Genomic DNA, 18,342 nt, shown 5'->3' on the forward strand with positions numbered 1-18,342 from the left:
TGTGGTACCCCCCCACCCACCCCCACCCCCTGCCTCAGCAGGCCAGAAGCGCCTCCACTGAGCACTTGGCCGTCGTGTCCCCAGAGTGACATCCATGCCCGGACCTGTCTGGCCAGAGGGGCACACGGCCATCGTGTCCGAGGGTAACTCAAAAGCTGAGTGTCCTCCTTGCTCGGAGCCCAGTGGAGCCAGACACCGAGGCAGAATGGAGGAAAAGCAACCCTGAACTGTGCCCTGAGCGCCCCCCGCCCCACCTGGGGCCTCTTGATGGGGTGCAGTGTATCCGACTGCAAGAGAGGAATTATCCTCGTGGCCTAACCCAGTGAGAACGGACTGAGCACCACCTCTCCTTACAGGTGGAGGCGCCCTGCACTGTAGGGGGACAGCGACAAGGGGGCTCAGCCACAGCCGGGCTCAGGAGCGCCCGGCCCAGGTGACAAGTAACACCCCTTCCAGAGAGCAGAGCCCGAGACTGGAGGCGGAGGAGAGTCATGTGCCCCAAACGTCAGAAACTGTGAGATGCACGACGCGGCGCATCGGGAGCGGAAGGTCACTGTGGGATAGGGACTGACGACTCCGCGGAGAGCCCCTGCTGCGGCTTGGGGGCGGGGACCCGAGGGATGGGCGGGGGCGGCTGACGCGCCGCCGAGCAGGGCACTGCGCAAATCGCCCCAGTCCAAACGCGCCGCAAGTCGCTCTAAAGTCGGGAAGGTGCAATGAAAGGTTCGTCTGGATCGCCTGTCAACAACGCTCCCTTGGATAAGCGCTTCCAGACAGGCACTCAGCTAGTGAGAAACCCGTGCGCTTTCCCGGCCTTTGTCGTGTCCCCGCCGCACGGGTAATGGGGACGAGGTTGGTCCGCACAGGGAGCCCAGCGCCCGCGCCCCTGTCACTCCTCTCCGTCCGGACCCGCGTGCCCCCAGGTCCGGAGCTCGGGTGCGTCCCCAGAGCTTTCTGACATTTCCGGGGAAACCTTGGCGTTCTGTGAATGTTAACTTTAAGCTTTTACAAACTCTGCCTCGGAGGGAGGGGCACTGTTGCTCTTTACAACATTTGCGTCCCCAAACTCGAAGCCTCGTTCTTTTGGTCTTTTCTGCATTTATTATGCAAATTCTCTCTCCCCCCCCCCCCACCTTCAGAGGCCCAGGAGCCCCCTGTTCTTTATTTCAGTCCATGAGAGGTGCTACATCCTGAAGCTGTCAAGTTCAAGCTCTGGGGCCCCCACTTAACCATCCAAGACTCTGTACCTAATTTTGCATTTATTCCCCTGTATTCTTTTTCTTGAAAAACCCACCCCTCAAATTATATAAGCTTCAGGCCCCCAGTCCTGCCCCCCTCCCTAGATAAAGTCTCAAAGCTGGTGAGTCATTAGACCTTATTCTCTTCTAAGGGCACTGAGCCCCCAGCCTGGTTGATACTCCGTGTTTCTGAGGAAGCTTTTCCCTGGGTGGGGGAGGAGGAAGACGCTGACGCTCTGAGAGTTTTAAGAAGCTGAGGAGCCATTTCCTGTACCGTGTGGAAGCAAAGAAGTAAATGATGGGGTCAGCGCCACCGTTCATGTTCATGAGGGGCATGGTGAGCTGAAGGGACAGTGCCCTCTGCTCCGGGCAAGATGGCGGATGGAGCATCTCTCTCAGCATGAACCGGATGATGGTGAGGTGGCAGGGGCTGAAACACACCAGCACGGCCACCAGCACCACCAGGGTGAGCGGGCGGGCCCTCCGGTGGCAGCCTTTCTGGCTCCTCAGAGGGTTTTCCCGGGCTGTCCTGCACAGCTTCAAGGCGATCTTCATGTAACAGAACAGTATGATCCCCACTGGCCCACAGAAGCTTATGGCACAGGCCACCAGGACCACGAGGGGCAGCCTGAGGATTCCCTCAACACTGTCCTACTCCGTGCAGGCCGGCTTGCCTGCCACGGGCTTGGTCACGGGGATGAAGAGCAGGGGTGCCGTCTACAGCGACGCCAGGGCCCAGACAGCCACACCGATGAGCCGCGCTCGGCCAGCGTCGCGGAGCTGGGGGCCCCAGTGGGTGCGGACCACAGCCAGGTAACGGTCCACGCTCACGCACGTCACGAGGTAGGCCCCCCTCCCCCCCGTAGGTGTTCACGTAGAGGATGAGCGCCGTCAGCCTGCAGAGCCCTTCACCAAAAGGCCAGCTGAAGTCCAGCGGGTAGTAAGTGATCCTTCCAGGCAGGGCCAGCGTGAACAGGAGGTCAGACACTGCCAGCTGGACCGAGTAGACGCCCGTTGAGTTGATCTTCTTGCCCTTTTGACAGGCAAGGCGTAGGGCAAGGATGTTTCCCAGAGCACTGAAGACCAAGAGGGCTGTGTAGAACAGAGAGAGGGTCACACTGACTGCCGGGGTGGGGAGTGAGGAAGGCAGGAGCTGGCATTGTGGAGGAGGCGGCTTGGGTCAGCCATGCTGGCGGTCATGTCACTGAGGTCCTTGGGGAGACAAAAAAAACAAAAAAAGAAAACATAATATGGCATCTGTGGGGCTATGCCTCTGTAGTAGTAATAAATTTGCTGAAACAACACGCAAATGAAAAACCTGTGTCTTTTTAGGTAAACTTTTTGGGGGCTCCTGGCTGGCTCAGTCGTTAAGGGTCCAACTTCGGCTCAGGTCATGACCTCGTGGTTCGTGGGTTCCAGCCCCACGTCGGGCTCTGTGCAGCTATTGCTGTGTAACATGTTACCCCCCAAAATTTAGCAGCTTGAAACACACTTCGTTATGTTCACAGTCAGGATTTGAACAGGACAGAGTAAGAATGGCTTTTCTCCGCTCCTCTGTGTTGGGAGCCTCAGCTGGGAAGTCACAACGGGGGCTTACTCGATGGCAGAGCCTGGGACCGTGTGGGGCTGACTTCCCTCAGATGAACGGCAGTTGGTGCTGGCTTCTGGCTGGAACCTCAGCTAGGGGCATCAACTAAAGCTCCCTCATGTGGACTCCTCACGAGACTGGGCTTCCTCAGCATAGCAGCCTGAAGGGAACTTCATTTCTTTCACGGCCGCCTTAGGCTTGAAAAGTGCCCTGGAAGCGACGTGGACGCTCCGTGCATTAACCACCTCTGTTATTTTCTGACTTTTGATGCTTTCACGTCTTGGGGCCTCGCTGACCCTCAAGGGACTGCCTCTTCCTGGGTCAGCCAATTCCTCGAGTGTGCTTTTCGAGGGTAAACCAACCAGTCCTCAGTCACACCCCAACCACCTCCTTTATTGGACTGTCTGGGCCACTATCCACCTGCCCTAATCACCCGCAGGGCCAGATGCCAGACGACCAGGGCAACCCCTGTGTCCCGGAGCCCCCTGAAATGATCCAAACTAGCCAGTCCAAGTCTGCTTTACCCCGCCTCACGTGGGTTTCGTCTTGCAGAAATCACACCAACAGTTCTTGCCCACCTTTCTGCCTCTCTGTCTCCTGGCTGACGCTGGTGCTTCCCCTGTGACCCCTGTGATGTGGCCTGTCCCCTCTTCTCGGGATCGGTGAGTGACAAACTGTCTTTACCGATGGCAGTCATCTTCTGATCCGTTGGCCTTCCTGAACCTCAATTTTTCTATTAATATGCTGTATTTTACAGCACCTTTTCTGACCTGGCCACAGAAGAATGACGTCATCACCCCCACCACCTCCAGTTGGCTACAAGTGAGTCACAAGCCCACGCAGAAAGAGAGAGGGACATAGCTCCCACCTCTCGATAGGAGGAAAAGCAAAGAATTCGTACCCACTTAAAAATCCCAACACGTACGTGCAAAAGCGCGCACAAGTCATACAGGTACAGTTTGATGATTTTCACAAAGTGAATACCTCCAAGGGATCAGCACCCAGATTGGGAAACATACCTCACCAGCCTCCCCAAAGCTCACCTTTGTGCCCTGTGTCCTCTGCCTCCACACCAGGGTAACTACTGTCCTCACTTCTAAAATCACAACTCAGGGACGCCTGGGTGGCTCGGTTGAGCGTCTGACTCTTGATTTCGGCTCGGGTCATAATCCCAGGGTCATGGGATTGAGCCCTGCCTCAGGCTCCATGCTGAGTATAGAGCCTGCTTGGGATTCTCTATCTTTCTCTGTCTCCCTCTGCCCCTCTCCCCTGCTCGCGCACATTCTCTCTCTCTCTCAAAGAAAATTAATAATAAAATTTAAAAATCACAACTCAGTTGCACGCCTGCTTCTGAACTTTAAACCAATGAAATCACAATGTATATGTGTATTCTCACACAGGTAGCCTTTTTGAGTCAACATTTGTGGGTTTTACCCATATTGTTGGGTGTGGTTGAAGCTCTTTTGTTCTCACTGCTGTAAGATATTCCCTTGTATGAATGCATCACCATCAATTTGTCCATCCTACTGTTGAGGAACACCCAAATCGTTTTCACTTTGCAGACTGCTCAGGGGGCCTGAGTGGCTCTGTCGGTAAAGTGTCTGACTTCAGCTTAGGTCATGATCTCATGGTTCACGAGTTCGAGCCCCGTGTCGGGCTCTGTAATGACAGCTCAGAGCCTGGAGCCTGCTTCGGATTCTGTGTCTTCTTCTCTCTCTCTCTCTGCCCCTCTCTGCACCACCCGGGAGTATATAGCTGGTGAGTCCCCGGTTCTGTGCGTGCTTGGTTTTGGTATGGTTTTGGTATGGTCTGGCAAATAGTTTGTCAAAGTAGCTGCTCTTCATGCTCCCCAAAATGTTTGGGGGTTCCTGCAGCCCCTCGTTCTCACCAACACTTGGTGCTGGCAGTCTTTGTCAAGTGAACCGTTCTGATGGGTCTGTAGGGGTATCTTCTTGTGGTTTTAATTAGCATTTCCCTAATGACTACTAACGTAGTCACATGTTTACTGGCTGTGTTTATACCTTCTTTATGAGGTGCCTGTATGAATATTTTGTCCCTTTTTCTATTGAATTGTCTGTCAAAAATGTTTATGATTGGGGCGCCTGGGTGGCCCAGTCAGTTAAGCATCCAACTTCAGCTCAGGTCACGATCTCGTGTCTGTGGGTTTGAGCCCCGCGTCGGGCTCTGTGCTGACAGCCCAGAGCCTGAAGCCTGCTTTCGATTCTGTGTGTGTGTGTGTGTCTCTCTCTCTGCCCCTCCTCCACCCATGCTGTCTCTCCGTCTCTCAAAAATGAATAAATGTTAAAAAAAAAAGTTCATGATTTCCTTTTTCCAATCCATTTCCCCCAATCTGCTAACTTAGCCTTGCCTTTGATATACACACCTCCATTTTTATTATCTGTGTTCTGATCATCCTTTACTTTTAATTTCTATACCATGATGGTAAGAGGAAGAGCTGGGGCAGGTCTACCCAAAGCTCCCTGCCTAGCAGCCTGAGGGGCTGTCCCCGTGGTGCACACGTAAGCGCTGAGGTTGCAGGGGGCGTGTAGTTTGCCCCAGGACCACAGTAGCTCATAGAACGAGGATCACAGACCCAGTTGGAGAATGCTGCGCGTCTGCAGTCAGATGCTGACTCGAGGGGCACCAGCTCCGTGAGCCCCCAAATCTCACTTGCATCAGGACACAGCTGTCCCCTCCTTGATCAACTTGGGGCTGGCTGGTGGGGAGCCTGCTGTAGGTTGTGGCCTATTTTAACCTAGGCATAGAAGATTTTGTCTAGTCCCTACAGATGGGAGAAGGGGCCTCGGTTCTAATGGAAAACAGAAGTCAGGCTGAAAGAGAGAAAGAGGAGCACTGAAAAGCCCTTCGAACCTCAGAAGGCTAGCTGGCCGGATCTCAACATGATAGATAGATGATCCCATTGAGAGATGTATGATCAGTCTCCCTAAAAGACGAATTCAAACATATTTTTGATTTTATCAAGTAATTCCCAAGTGCTGTGCCAGCTACTGGTTATATTCAGAAGATGCAAAAGAATCAAGTTTTTATTACTTGAGCCTTACGGTCTGGTTGGAAAGATAAGGTATGCAGTTAAAAATTGCTAAAGGAGGGGTGCCTGGGTGGTGCAGTCGGTTAAGCGTCCGACTTCAGCCAGGTCACGATCTCGCGGTCCGTGAGTTCGAGCCCCGCGTCGGGCGCTGGGCTGATGGCTCGGAGCCTGGAGCCTGCTTCCGATTCTGTGTCTCCCTCTCTCTCTGACCCTCCCCCGTTCATGCTCTCTCTCTCTCTCTGTCCCAAAAATAAATAAAAGTTGAAAAAAAAATTAAAAAAAAAAAAAAGGGGGGGGGGCGCCTGGGTGTCGCAGTCGGTTAAGCGTCCGACTTCAGCCAGGTCACGATCTCGCGGTCCTTGAGTTCGAGCCCCGCGTCAGGCTCTGGGCTGATGGCTCAGAGCCTGGAGCCTGTTTCCCATTCTGTGTCTCCCTCTCTCTCTGCCCCTCCCCCGTTCATGCTCTGTCTCTCTCTGTCCCAAAAATAAATAAAAACGTTAAAAAAAATTTTTTTTTTAATTGCTAAAGGAGAAGGAGAAGAAGAGAGAGAAAGAAGAGGAGGGGAAGGGGGGGAGGGGAAGGAGGAGGGGAAAGGGGGAGGGGAAAGAAGAGGAGGGGAAGGAGAAGGAGAGGGAGAAGGAAGAGAGGGAGAAGGAGGGAGGGAGGAAGGAGGAGGAGAGGAAAGAGGAGGAGGGGAAGGAGGAGGAAGGGAAGGAGGAGGAAGGGAAGGGGGAGGAGGGGAGGCCCCTCTCTGTGCCTGTCATCCCCACCCCACGGGACCTCCCCAACAGGCACAAAGCACCCCATTCCTCCTACCCCATCCCTTCTGCTCATAGGAAATGACCCAATACTGGTCATTTATGCCTTAACATGAAGTTACTAATGCATTTCCCTCTCACAAGTGTGTTTGCCTTTTGAGACTCACAGAGTGGTGATTGTAAAGTGCAAGGTGTGCCCCTGTTAAGGGATTGTCAGTGCAATCATAGGGGAGAGTTATGGAAAGTGCTTCCAAAGGGTTACCCCCAGGTCTGGCCCAGTGAAGGCAACTCGGTCCCGTCAACGGATTTCACTCAGTGACCTGAAGGTGACCCTGGCCTTCGTACCTTCTGTCCCGAGCTGTGCTTCTGCTCAGACGAGAAATGGCAGGGGTCCCACTGCCGAGCTGGGATCTGCTGGGATGCTGGACCCGTTGATTGCAGAGCAGAAAGCGGTGAGGAGCAGTTACAATCTGAGCCTTTCTCTCGGAGCCCAGTGCCTTCCTCGCGCCCCGAGAAGACTCACCTCTGGCCCACTTACCTGCTGACCAAGGCCAGCGCACAGGGAGCCCAGCAGAGCCTCGGCCGGGGCCCAGATGCCTTCCCAAGCAGCCGGGAGGTGCCCTCTCCCTGCTTCAGAATTGACTCAGATCACCGCACTACACTCCACGCCCTACCTCCCTTCACCCACTCCTGCAGAAAAAGAAGAAACAGGGGAGAAAAAACACAAAACCCAAGGGTGGCAGACAAGGTGATCTTCCTGCACAGGATGTACACGCTCAGCCACAGGGCTCCCGGCAGCTGCTGAGAAGGAGGGAGGGGAGGAAAGTCGCTCTGGGAAGCCAGTTCCCTTTCTGTTCCATTTCTGTGCCCCCCACAGGCTGGGATTTAAGCCATATTTGTGACTATCGAACCACCACAGTCAGGAAATTCAAAAGCGGCCACCATTCTCCCTCCTGACTGGGAGCGGTGAGCTGGGGAAAGCAAGAAGTGCCATCTGGGGACTTGAACACACTCAGCCTCGGAAAGTGGAGGGGAGCCGTGCCTTGTCGGGATTCCCTGGGCCTTGTGATCCCAGCGAGATGCTTTGATGGAGCCTGAAAGCCGAATTTGCAGCCCTCGGAGGCCGTGCCCCCAAGGGCTGCAGCCAGCAGGGGCAGGACCTGCCGGATCACAGCTGAAGCCAGGATGTCCCCCAGCAGGGCGAGGCCAGGTGTCCCTTGCTACTGCTCTTTTCTTCCTCTCATTTCTGGAGAACCGTTTTCCTCACCGCACAGCAGTCTAGTAAATGAGGCATCAAACCCATCGTGCCTCGTTCCTAAATTGCCGCCACAGGGATATCAGTGTGTGCATTGTTCCTGAGGCTCTCTCTGAACACCCTGTGAGACCTCCAGCCCAGCCTGAGACATTTGCTCCCAGACCCCTGTGTCTCCCGCATGGCAACCCACGTGCCTGGGTTTCCCGAGTCCAGAGTGTGGGTCAACGGGCTCCCCTACCTGGCCTCCCACTGACAAAGGCCATGGGACCCAATTTTTCCCATGTATAGATCGGGCCCCAAAACATGTCCCCCAAATCTCCTGATCTGTTGGAGAACTTGCATAAAGAAGCCTTATCTTACCAGAAACTTTTATGAGAAACTTCCCCCCTCCACCCCCAGGAGGAAGAGCTAAGGCAGTTTCCAGAGGTGCCTGACGTATACACAGGTCATGGGCCCTAGGAGAACCTTCCTCCGAGTCCTCAAAAATTTAAGATTCTCCTAGTAAAAGGACCTAGAAGGCCTAAGAAGGGCAACACAATATAAAATATCTCCCGCACTGTTGTTCACTCAGGATTCATTCAATAAGCATATGCTGGCAGCACCCGGGTGGCTCAGTTGGTTAAGGGCCTGACTCTTGATTTCTGCTCAGGTCATGACCTCACAGTCTGTGGGTTCTCCACACTGGCAGCACAGAGCCTGCTTGGGATTCTCTCTCTCTCTCTCTCTCTCTCTGCCCCTCCTCAGCTCTCTCTCTCTCTCTCAAAATAAATAAATAAACTTAAAAGAAAAAGCATAAACTGAGTGCCAGCTTGGAGCCAGGCAGGGCAAAGTACGCCTAGCAGGGGAGGGGGGAAGAAAGCTGTCCTCCACCCTCCCCAGGGCAGGTAGCAGCTGGGCTCTGCTGATTAAACTGACAAAAGACAGATGAACAGAAAAGGCATATGCATTTTGGATGTTAATCATTTTAAGTGGCGTGGGAACCTTCATTGAAAAGTAGTGGGGACCCAAATAAGGAGTCAGACCTCAGCGTTGGCAAAGCACTTTCACCAAAGCGATGCATTGTGGCGGGTGTCAAGACAGAGGAAGGGAGGGGGTAACTGTGCAGGGAAAGGAATGGGAGATGAGGCCTGGTCTGAGTTCTGTCATGCAGAGAGCTCTCTGTGGGCTCTGGGCTTCGAGCAATCCTCTCCTGGTGTGGAGAGCAAAACACCTTTGTAAGTGGAGATTTATGTCCTGCTTGGAGACAGATGGAGGGGGACAGAGAGCCTTCTCCTTCTGTTTCTTCCATTTCTTAATGGCCTTCAACCCAAAGTAATCCTTCTGCTACAGTGGCTCATCTGGGTGCCACGTTCTGGTCGCCTTCATGGGTATGTGAGACTGGGAGTATGTGGCGGGCCCTCACTGGGCCATACGAACCCACGGATGAGTCACTGCACACATGCTTGGCCTGGGATCTGGCTGATCCCCACCAGGAGCCCCTCTCTCCTGCTTGTCTAAGCAGCAGCCCCCACTGATGAAGTTTTAGGGTGATGGTGGGGTCCAGAGCCCATGGCCAAGAAAGTATTCTTGAAGACGTCTTTGGTGCAAAAAGGTGATGTTATTAAAGCTTGGGGACAGGACCCATGGGCAGGAAGAGCTGCCCTGGGGTCGTGACTGGTAACTCATTATTACATACCCTCAGGTTGGGAGGGGGTCAGGGATAGGAGCAGGTCTCGAAGGAATTTTGGAAGCAAGTTTTCCAAGACCTTGAAGGGCTAGCTGTTGCTAGGGAAATGCCATTTGTTACCATTTAATAAAACCTCAGTCATGAGACCCTTCAGATGCACATTGGGGGCCATAAGCTTGGAGTATGATTGCCAGCATATATCTTGGGGGAGTTGAGATAAAGGAAGTAGACTTACAGGGTCCTCAAGGCTGGGATAAAGTTAAGCTAAGATTCCCTTTTGCCTCCAGCAAAGTGTCATCCTGGAGGCAGCTGAGCTCCTGGAGGGAGATCACTCTGCCGGTTTGAAGGACTCGTCAATGGGCTGTAGGCAGTAAGGGAATTTCATTTTTCATTTGCTTTAGTTCCGTACATCACTGTGACAAGCACTTAAACTCCTTTCCTTTGTAAGAGCAGCCAGGAGTGTCCGCGGAACATCACACATAATCCGCCTGGGGGTGAGGGGCCAGTGGTGTCAGCCTATACTTTGTCCTTAGCTCGTCCCACGCTCCCTCATCAGCCACTGTCTCCTTTCCATTCCCCTTCTGTGCTGATCGCCTATACGGTGCCCTGGATTTCCCATTGTCTTTGGGCCATTGTCCAGTTGTTTCTTGGGGGCGGGGGTGAGTGCATGTCAGCCAGCAACCTAGGGGTAAGGCCTGCAGCGGGCTCTTTTATCGATGCTGATGAGGGAGCATAAGGCAGGCTGAGGGCAAGATACAAGCCAGCACACACACACACGCACACGCACACGCACACGCACACGCACAGGGTGGGATATGTGTGATATTCCTCAGGCACTCCTGGCTGCCCAAGGACAAAGGAAAGGACACAAAACAAATGGTTAAACTGATAGAGTCTCCATCAGTTCACAAATATCTTAGTAAATTACAAGAAAAAGGCAATCTTATCCATAGCCTAATCTCCAGAAAGCAATAGGCTCCATTTCCTGAAGCCCCAACATCACCCTTCCACAGTGATGTGGGGGACAAAGGCAAAAGAAAATGGCAGGTAAAATTAAATTTCCTCATAACCTGCAACGCAATGACAAATACTTGAGGCAAATATAGAGTATAACATTTCTCCAGGAACCCCCTACCTTCCTAATGTTAATGCTTTGCTAGAGGGAAAAACCACCTTAGCTTGACAATAGCTAGGCCTCCAGTAATCTGTGAGTCTTCAGCATATGAAAGTGTCTTTAGAAACTTCCCTTTTGAGTTTACCTCCCCCTAGTCCATAGTATATAAGCAGTCATTCTACACAACCCCAGTGCAGCTCTTCCTGCCCACGGGTCTTGTCCCCGTGCTTTAATAAAATCACCCTTGGGGCGCCTGGGTGGCTCAGTCGGTTAAGCGTCCGACTTCGGCTCAGGTCATGACCTCACAGTTCGTGAGTTCGAGCCCCGCGTCGGGCTCTGTGCTGACAGCGCAGAGCCTGGAGCCTGTTTCAGATTCTGTGTCTCCCTCTCTCTGACCCTCCCCCGTTCATGCTCTGTCTCTCTCTGTCTCAAAAGTAAATAAACGTAAAAAAAAAATAAATAAATAAATAAAAATAAATAAAAAATAAAATCACCCTTTTTGCACCAAAGAGGTCTTCAAGAATTCTTTCTTGGCCATCAGCTCCAAACCCCACTGTCACTCCAAAACCTTATCAAAAGTGGCTGCTAGTGGGGCGCCTGGGTGGCGCAGTCGGTTAAGCGTCCGACTTCAGCCAGGTCACGATCTCGCGGTCCGTGAGTTCGAGCCCCGCGTCGGGCTCTGGGCTGATGGCTCAGAGCCTGGAGCCTGTTTCCGATTCTGTGACTCCCTCTCTCTCTGCCCCTCCCCCGTTCATGCTCTGTCTCTCTCTGTCCCAAAAATAAATAAACGTTGAAAAAAAAAATTAAAAAAAAAAAAAGTGGCTGCTAGAATGGAAAGAGCCAGAGACATCATCTAGTCCATGGGGGCCAGAATTTGGGAGGTCTGTGAACCTGGATGGGAAACAATGACAGCTGTGTTTTCACTAGGTTCTGACTGCAATGTGGTACCACAGTTATGTACGTGGGCAGTCAGCCACAGTGATGTGACATGTACCCGTGACCGCATCACTGATAGAAATCATGGATCTTTTCATAGCCCATTACAGACGATTTAGGAACCTCAAAATATGATGTATGCTCATCACTACTTAGAAAATATAGTCGTTATTAGTTAATAAAGAATTATATGTGGGGCGCCTAGCAGGCGCAGTCGGTAGAGCGTGTTGACTCTTGATCTCGGGATTTGGGTTTGAGCCCCACATTAGGTGTAGAGATTAATAAAATCTTTAAAAAAAGAATCATTTGTAACATTATGTCCAAAATCTACTTTTAAAAATAGTTTAATGTATTTTAATAGCAAACTTAGAGGAACAGCACAGAAGACAGACAGCTTTAAAAACAGGTACTTGCATGTAGGACAACCCAGTTGGAGAAGCGCAGTGAATGGATGGAATCCAACATGTGATAAAAATGCCACAAGCACCACTTAATTGCCAGAAATAGGAAATTTACGTGTTTAAAAAAAGTCTAAATGCTGGCATTGTCCAGAAAATTTTAACAGATTTATTTATAATTGTTATAAAGTTGACCTGCTGAGCCCTGTTCACTGAAACATTTTTATTTGCATCAATGATTTATGCCTCCATATTTATATTAAAAATTCACACACAAATCGGGGTGCCTGGGGGCTCAGTGGGTTAAACACCCGCCTTCAGCTCAGATCTTGATCTCACAGCTTGTGAGTTGGAGCCCCGTGTCTGGCTCTGTGGAGCCTGGAGCCTGCTTCCAATTCTGTGTCTCCCTCTCTCTCTGCCCCTCCCCCCACTCGCACTGTGTCTCTCTCTCTCAAAAATAAATAGACATTAAAAAAAAATTTTTTTAATTCATACACAAATTGGGGTGCCTAGCGGCTCAGTAGGTTAAGCATCCAGCTCTTGATTTCAGTTCAGGTCATGATCTCACAGTTGGTGAGCTGGAGCCCCTTGTGGGGCTCTGTGCTGACAGTGGAGCCTACTTGGGATTCCCTCTCTCTCTCTCTCTCTCTCTCTCTCCCCCCCCCCCCTTGCACATGAGCTCTCTCCTTTTCTCTTTTTCTCAAAATAAATACACTTTTAAAAAATCACACACAATGGAAATGGAAAAACTGCCAATACCTGGTTTCTGTACCCTATTTTTCTACTTGCAGTCATAAACTTAGGTACCTTTTGACCCCACCGGGAAAAAAATCTAACGTTCAGAACTCCCAGTAACAGGAAGAAGAGGTAAAAAAAATTTTTTAAGAATTAAATGTTTTCCACGGTAGTGGACTTTTAAGCACGTTCTCTACACACGCGGCATGCTAGCCAGACGTCTTCTGGAATAATTACAACACGTTCGACCTGGATCGCATATGCGTCGGTGTCTTCGAAGAGACGCACCAGCTAGGCCTCGCTTGCCTCCCACAAAGAACCAGTAGCTGCGCTCTGGAAGCGCAGATCCGTAGGTCCTGAGCCGTTTCTCGCCCCGACGCTCTCGAAAGGCAATTGGCGGATCCTAAGCTCCGACCTCTGCCCGGGTGCAACTTCCCCAGGGCCGCAGCCGCGCGCTTGAACCGATGCGGCTTCTTCACCCTCCAGCAGAGGGCGCTCTGGCCCGCGGCTTTTGTAACCCGTGGCTTCCTGGGGGCTTTGCCTGGGGCGGGGGGATTTGCCGGCGCCTGCTTGTCCCAGCCACGTCCGGAGACCTCCTTACTCCCCCCACCCCCCGTCCCTTCTCCTTGGGCTGGAGCTCAGCAAGCTAGAGGCGGTGCAGGCGTTCGTGAGGGGCGGCGGCCAGTTTTTTAACATTTTCTTAACTGTATTTTTTTTCAACTTTTATTTATTTTTGGGACAGAGAGAGAGAGAGCATGAACGGGGGAGGGGCAGAGAGAGAGGGAGACACAGAATCGGAAGCAGGCTCCAGGCTCTGAGCCATCAGCCCAGAGCCTGACGCGGGGCTCGAACTCACAGACCGCGAGATCGTGACCTGGCTGAAGTCGGACGCTTAACCGACTGCGCCACCCAGGCGCCCCTTCTTAACTGTATTTTAATATGAACTTTTTGTTAATTGTATATATTTTACCTCATGCACCATCACTCTGAAAAGGGTCTTTAGGCTTCCTGAGGGTCCGTGGCACAAGGAAAGGTGGAGAGCCTTTGATCTAGTGTAACGCTTTTGTCTTCCAAACAGGGAAAGAGGCACCAGATTTCCCCCACCCCCAAAGCCTCCCATCTTCTGCATCCAGGCGGGGACCTGAACCCTTGGTTCCTGGTTCCTCTTCGGGTCTCCCCTTGCAAGGCAGGGCCCTTTATTCCCTACACCCTACTTCCCCTCAGGACCAAACACAGGATGACTCAGCAAATATTGTTCCCCAAAATTGGGATTTGGACCTAAGGTGTGGCTCCCTAACCCACTCACTGTCCTGATTTCTTCTTCTGATGGCTTGAGAAGCCTCTTTACTTGTTTGTTTGTTTTGTTTTTAAGTTTATTTATTTATTTTGAGAGAGAGCATGAGCAAAGGAGGGGCAGAGAGAGAGAGAGAGAGAGAGAGAATCCTAAGCAGGCGCCATTCTATTAGTGCAGAGCCTGACACAGGGCTCGAGATCATGACCTGAGCTGAAATAGAGTCGAATGTTCAACCAACTGAGCCACCAGGCGCTCCTTTTTTGTTTTGTTTTTAAGATTTTATTTAAAAAAAAATTTTTTTTTTCAACGTTTATTTATTTTTGGGACAGAGAGAGACAGAGCATGAACAAGGGAGGGGCAGAGAGAGAGAGAGGGAGACACAGAATCGGAAACAGGCTCCAGGCTCTGAGCCATCAGCCCAGAGCCCGACATGGGGCTCGAACCCACGGACTGCGAGATCGTGACCTGGCTGAAGTCGGACGCTCAACCAACTGCGCCACCCAGGCGCCCCTAAAAAAAAATTTTTTTTAACATTTATTTATTTTTGAGACAGAGAGAGACAGAGCATGAACGGTGGAGGGTCAGAGAGAGAGGGAGACACAGAATCTGAAACAGGCTCCAGGCTCTGAGCGGTCAGCACAGAGCCCGACGCGGGGCTCGAACTCACGGACTGTGAGATCGTGACCTGAGCCGAGGTCGGCTGCTTAACCGACTGAGCCACCCAGGCGCCCCAAGATTTTATTTTTTAAAGTAATCTCTAGACCCAATGTGGGACTCAAACCTACAACCCCGAGATCAAGAGTCACCTGCTCTACCAACTGAGCCAGTGAGGTGCCCCAACAAGCCTCTTTCCTTGTCATCCTCTTGTCATGTCCCACCTCGCCCTGAATGGAGCACAGTGGCTTCTCTGCTCACTCAGGCCCAGGAAACCAATAGCAATGACAGTAACAATAATGGCATCCTTAATTGAAGACCTGCTTTATGTCAGCCACACGTAGCTATATTTATATATGCCTCCCTTTGTCCCCAAAGAGGCATTGTTATCCCCATTTTATAGATGAGGAAAATGAGGGTCAGAGAGGTTAAGTGATTTGTCCAAGGCCACACAGCCACTTGCATCGAAGAGCAGGTGTTTCTGACAGGTTCAGTTACAAGGAGGTTGTAGCTGGGGCTGGAGAGAGGTGGCCAAGGGACAGTGTCACCCAGATCTGAAGAAGTTGGTGTTGCTCTTCCCGCGGCAGGTGGAGCCACTGCAGCTGTGGCTGGTGACGTCTCAGCTCGGCGGCCATCCTGGGTATTTTTACCCTTAGAGCAGCTTCACCAGGCACTGATTTCTGACACAATCTGTGCCTGCCTGGGGAAGGCAGAGATGGCACCCTATCTCATCTGTGGTTTGCACATCTATGCTCCGTGAGCGTCTTCAGCCCCAGGCGTAAGCGGAGAGGCCCAGTGTGGTTTAGTTCCGGGCACCGCCACCGTGGGAGACAGGGTTCAGCTGCTGTCCGGGGCTGGGGCTGGGGGGGTGGGGTCTGTAAAGGCAATCCCTTTTTTTTCCTTTTGTTTTTAAATGGTAAGGAGGAAAAGGATTGGTACAGATGTATTTGTTTCTTCTTTTTATACATTTAATTATCGATCTCACTTCAGACACTTGAATAACATATTCTTTCACTTATAGGTACAGGACAGACCCTCCACTTTGGCATATACGTGCCACTTGGCATGTAGATTATTTTCAGCTGAAGGCACTTGAGACCCTGTGGGCCCAAGAGAAACTTTTTTCCTCCCTTAACCACATGGAAGAGTGTAAATTGAGGGCCTTTCCCAGAAAAAGTGTTAGTAGCAGAGATAAATTTTACCTGAGTGACCCATTGGTATAGTAGGGCAAACATCTAATTACCATACATCTGCTCTTTCTATGGCCCTGTGAAATCCCTTCTTTTCCTCTGAAGTCCCAACCTTTACCCCTGTCCTTAGTTCAGAGTGACATATGTACCTCCTTTTGCCTGTCTTTGGAATTGCCATGTCTATGTGGATTCCTCACACGTACGCCTGTTAAATTTGATTTTCTCCTGTTAATCAGTCTCATGTTGATTTATTTCTTAGTCCAGCCAGAAGGACCTGTAAGAGGACAGGGGTTCTCACTTCCCGACAACTCATCCACAGTGAATGTCTGCCATATGCTGAACTCCCAGAGCTAGGTAGGGACACGACAGTGACAAACCCCTCCCTTCTGGTGAAGCAGACAGGAAAATGGGCAGACAAGACGTCTGTGGAGACAGACGCCAATGCCAGTGAGTTCTGGGCACTAAGAAAACATCCAGAAAGAGGTTCTTTCCAGTCTTGAGTAGTCAGAGTCGTTTCCCAGAGATAATGATGAGGCTGAGAAGCAGTTTGCTACACATTTCCCCCCAGCAAAGCAGAGGGAAAGAGTGGTGATTGTGCACTGGGTCACTTTCACTCATATTTTGTTGACGCACACAAGTCACCTGGCCACACCCAAGTTCCAGAGGGAAGGGGTGGAATGCTGCCATATGCTGGGGAGAAACACCAGAAAACCAGACTCCCACACCACCAGCTGTGTCTGTCTCTCCAGCCAGGACTCACGCGTCCGGCTGTCTCCCGGCCACCTCCTGGGTACGCTGGGATCAGACTGCTGTGTTCAACCCCTCAGACCCACTGCCCCTCCTGGGTTGGCCCATCTCCACGAGGCACACACCCAGGGGCATCCTGCAAGCCTCCCTCCCGCCTCCGTGTGCCATCCACCCCAAGTCTCCTCCACGACAGGCTCAAGGCGGTCACTGTAGCCGAGGCGTTGACACCCGTCTCGGGGAAGGCAACGCCAGCTTTGTGCCCCAGTCTTGGCCGTCAGTCCTGACACTGAATCCGATCCCCCTCTCCACTCTGCTGCCAGACTGAGTTTGCTCAAATGCACAGTGACCCTGTTTGTCTGTTCTACATAAGCTCTACCCCCAAGTGAGGCTTGAACTCATGACCCTGATATCAAGAGTCACATGCTGTATTGACTGGGCCAGCCAGGCGCCCCTGCCCTACTTTCCTTTCAGAACACAACCCTAATTCCATGACCTGGCATTTGAGACTCTCTCTGCTGGAATGCATCTTGCCTCTACCACACGTCCTGGTTACTTTACTTCACTCCTCCTGGTTCAAGAACGCTCTGGCATGATCTCCTCCAGGCAGTCTACTGAGACTGCTCTTGCCCCCCACCTAAGTTAGATACTCCTCTTGTGTATCTGCACATGTCTGCTAGCTAGATGAATGACTACCATCTGTCAGAGCCGTCGAGGCAAGTGATGGGCTCTCATGCATCTGGGTCCCCTGAGGGTCCGACAGAGGGGCCAGGCATGGAAGACGTGCGTGCTGAGCGATTACTATACGGTGGAGCGGTGGCGAGGTGCTGCTTTCCAAACCCGTCTGCCACAGATCCCGCTGGCTTGTCTTCCCACCTCATCCAAAGCCTTCTTCCGGCAAGGATTCATCCAGCATCTACTTTGTATCCTGAGCCAGCCAGCGGGGCGGGGATGCAGCATAGTCTGAGAAACGTGCACACCAAGGGAGCTTTTGGTTTGAGTGAGAAGTGGAGACCCGGCAGGTCACTGAGAGCCGAGCGGTGCTGCACGCGGGGGTGACGGCCTGGGGTGAGAAGCCAGACCCCTTCTGTCTTCCTTCGCCTCACAGGGTCCCCAGATGGAGGAACTCGACAGAGGCTCCTGTCTGATCCACCCACATTCCAGATGTGGAAGAGAGACCCGGAGGGGTGAACTGAGTCAGCCATAGTCACACAGGGAGCTACAGATGACACTAAAGCCTAGAGCAGCCTGGGGCTTCCCAAACGCTCTTTAAGAAAAAGAAGGTACAGGGGCACTTGGGTGGCTCAGTCGGTCAAGAGCGTCTGACTCTTGATTTAGGCTCAGGTCATGATCCCAGGGTCGTGGGATCGAGCCCTGAGATGGGCTCTGCACTGAGTGTAGAGCCTGCTTATGATTCTCTCTCTCCCTCTGCCTCTTCCCCACTCGTGTGTGTGTGTGTGCACGCACGCTCTCTCTTTCCCTCTCTCCCTCTCAAAATACATATGTACATACATAAAATACAAAGAATGTGTGAGCACCTCCCACTTCACCCAACACACACCAAGAATGCAAGCAAACCCTCAGTTCATTAGAACCAACCTGTATTTTCTCTCCTGTACTCTTTCTTCAAGAGGAAGTCACAATTTAATTGAATTGTCTCTTTTTTTCCCCTCTTTCAGTCAATAATTTTGATTTAAGCACTTTTCATGCTCAAGGCACTGTG

At 51.8% G+C, this 18,342-nt stretch overlaps 1 protein-coding gene and 1 pseudogene across 1 annotated transcript; both read right to left on the reverse strand.

The window, feature by feature from the left end:
- Positions 1–1,252: 1,252 nt before the first annotated feature.
- On the reverse strand, positions 1,253–1,805 carry LOC122484347 (G-protein coupled receptor 183-like). The gene is given in 2 exon segments (XM_043582305.1): positions 1,253–1,479; positions 1,482–1,805. Coding segments are annotated over 2 exon segments (423 nt in total). The 5' UTR covers positions 1,794–1,805; the 3' UTR covers positions 1,253–1,368.
- Positions 1,806–1,946: 141 nt separating this feature from the next.
- LOC122484335 lies at positions 1,947–3,978 on the reverse strand (annotated as a pseudogene).
- Between the last annotated feature and the right edge of the window lie 14,364 nt (positions 3,979–18,342).

This window comes from Prionailurus bengalensis, chromosome A1, assembly GCF_016509475.1.
Source record: "Prionailurus bengalensis isolate Pbe53 chromosome A1, Fcat_Pben_1.1_paternal_pri, whole genome shotgun sequence".
NCBI lineage: Eukaryota > Metazoa > Chordata > Mammalia > Carnivora > Felidae > Prionailurus > Prionailurus bengalensis.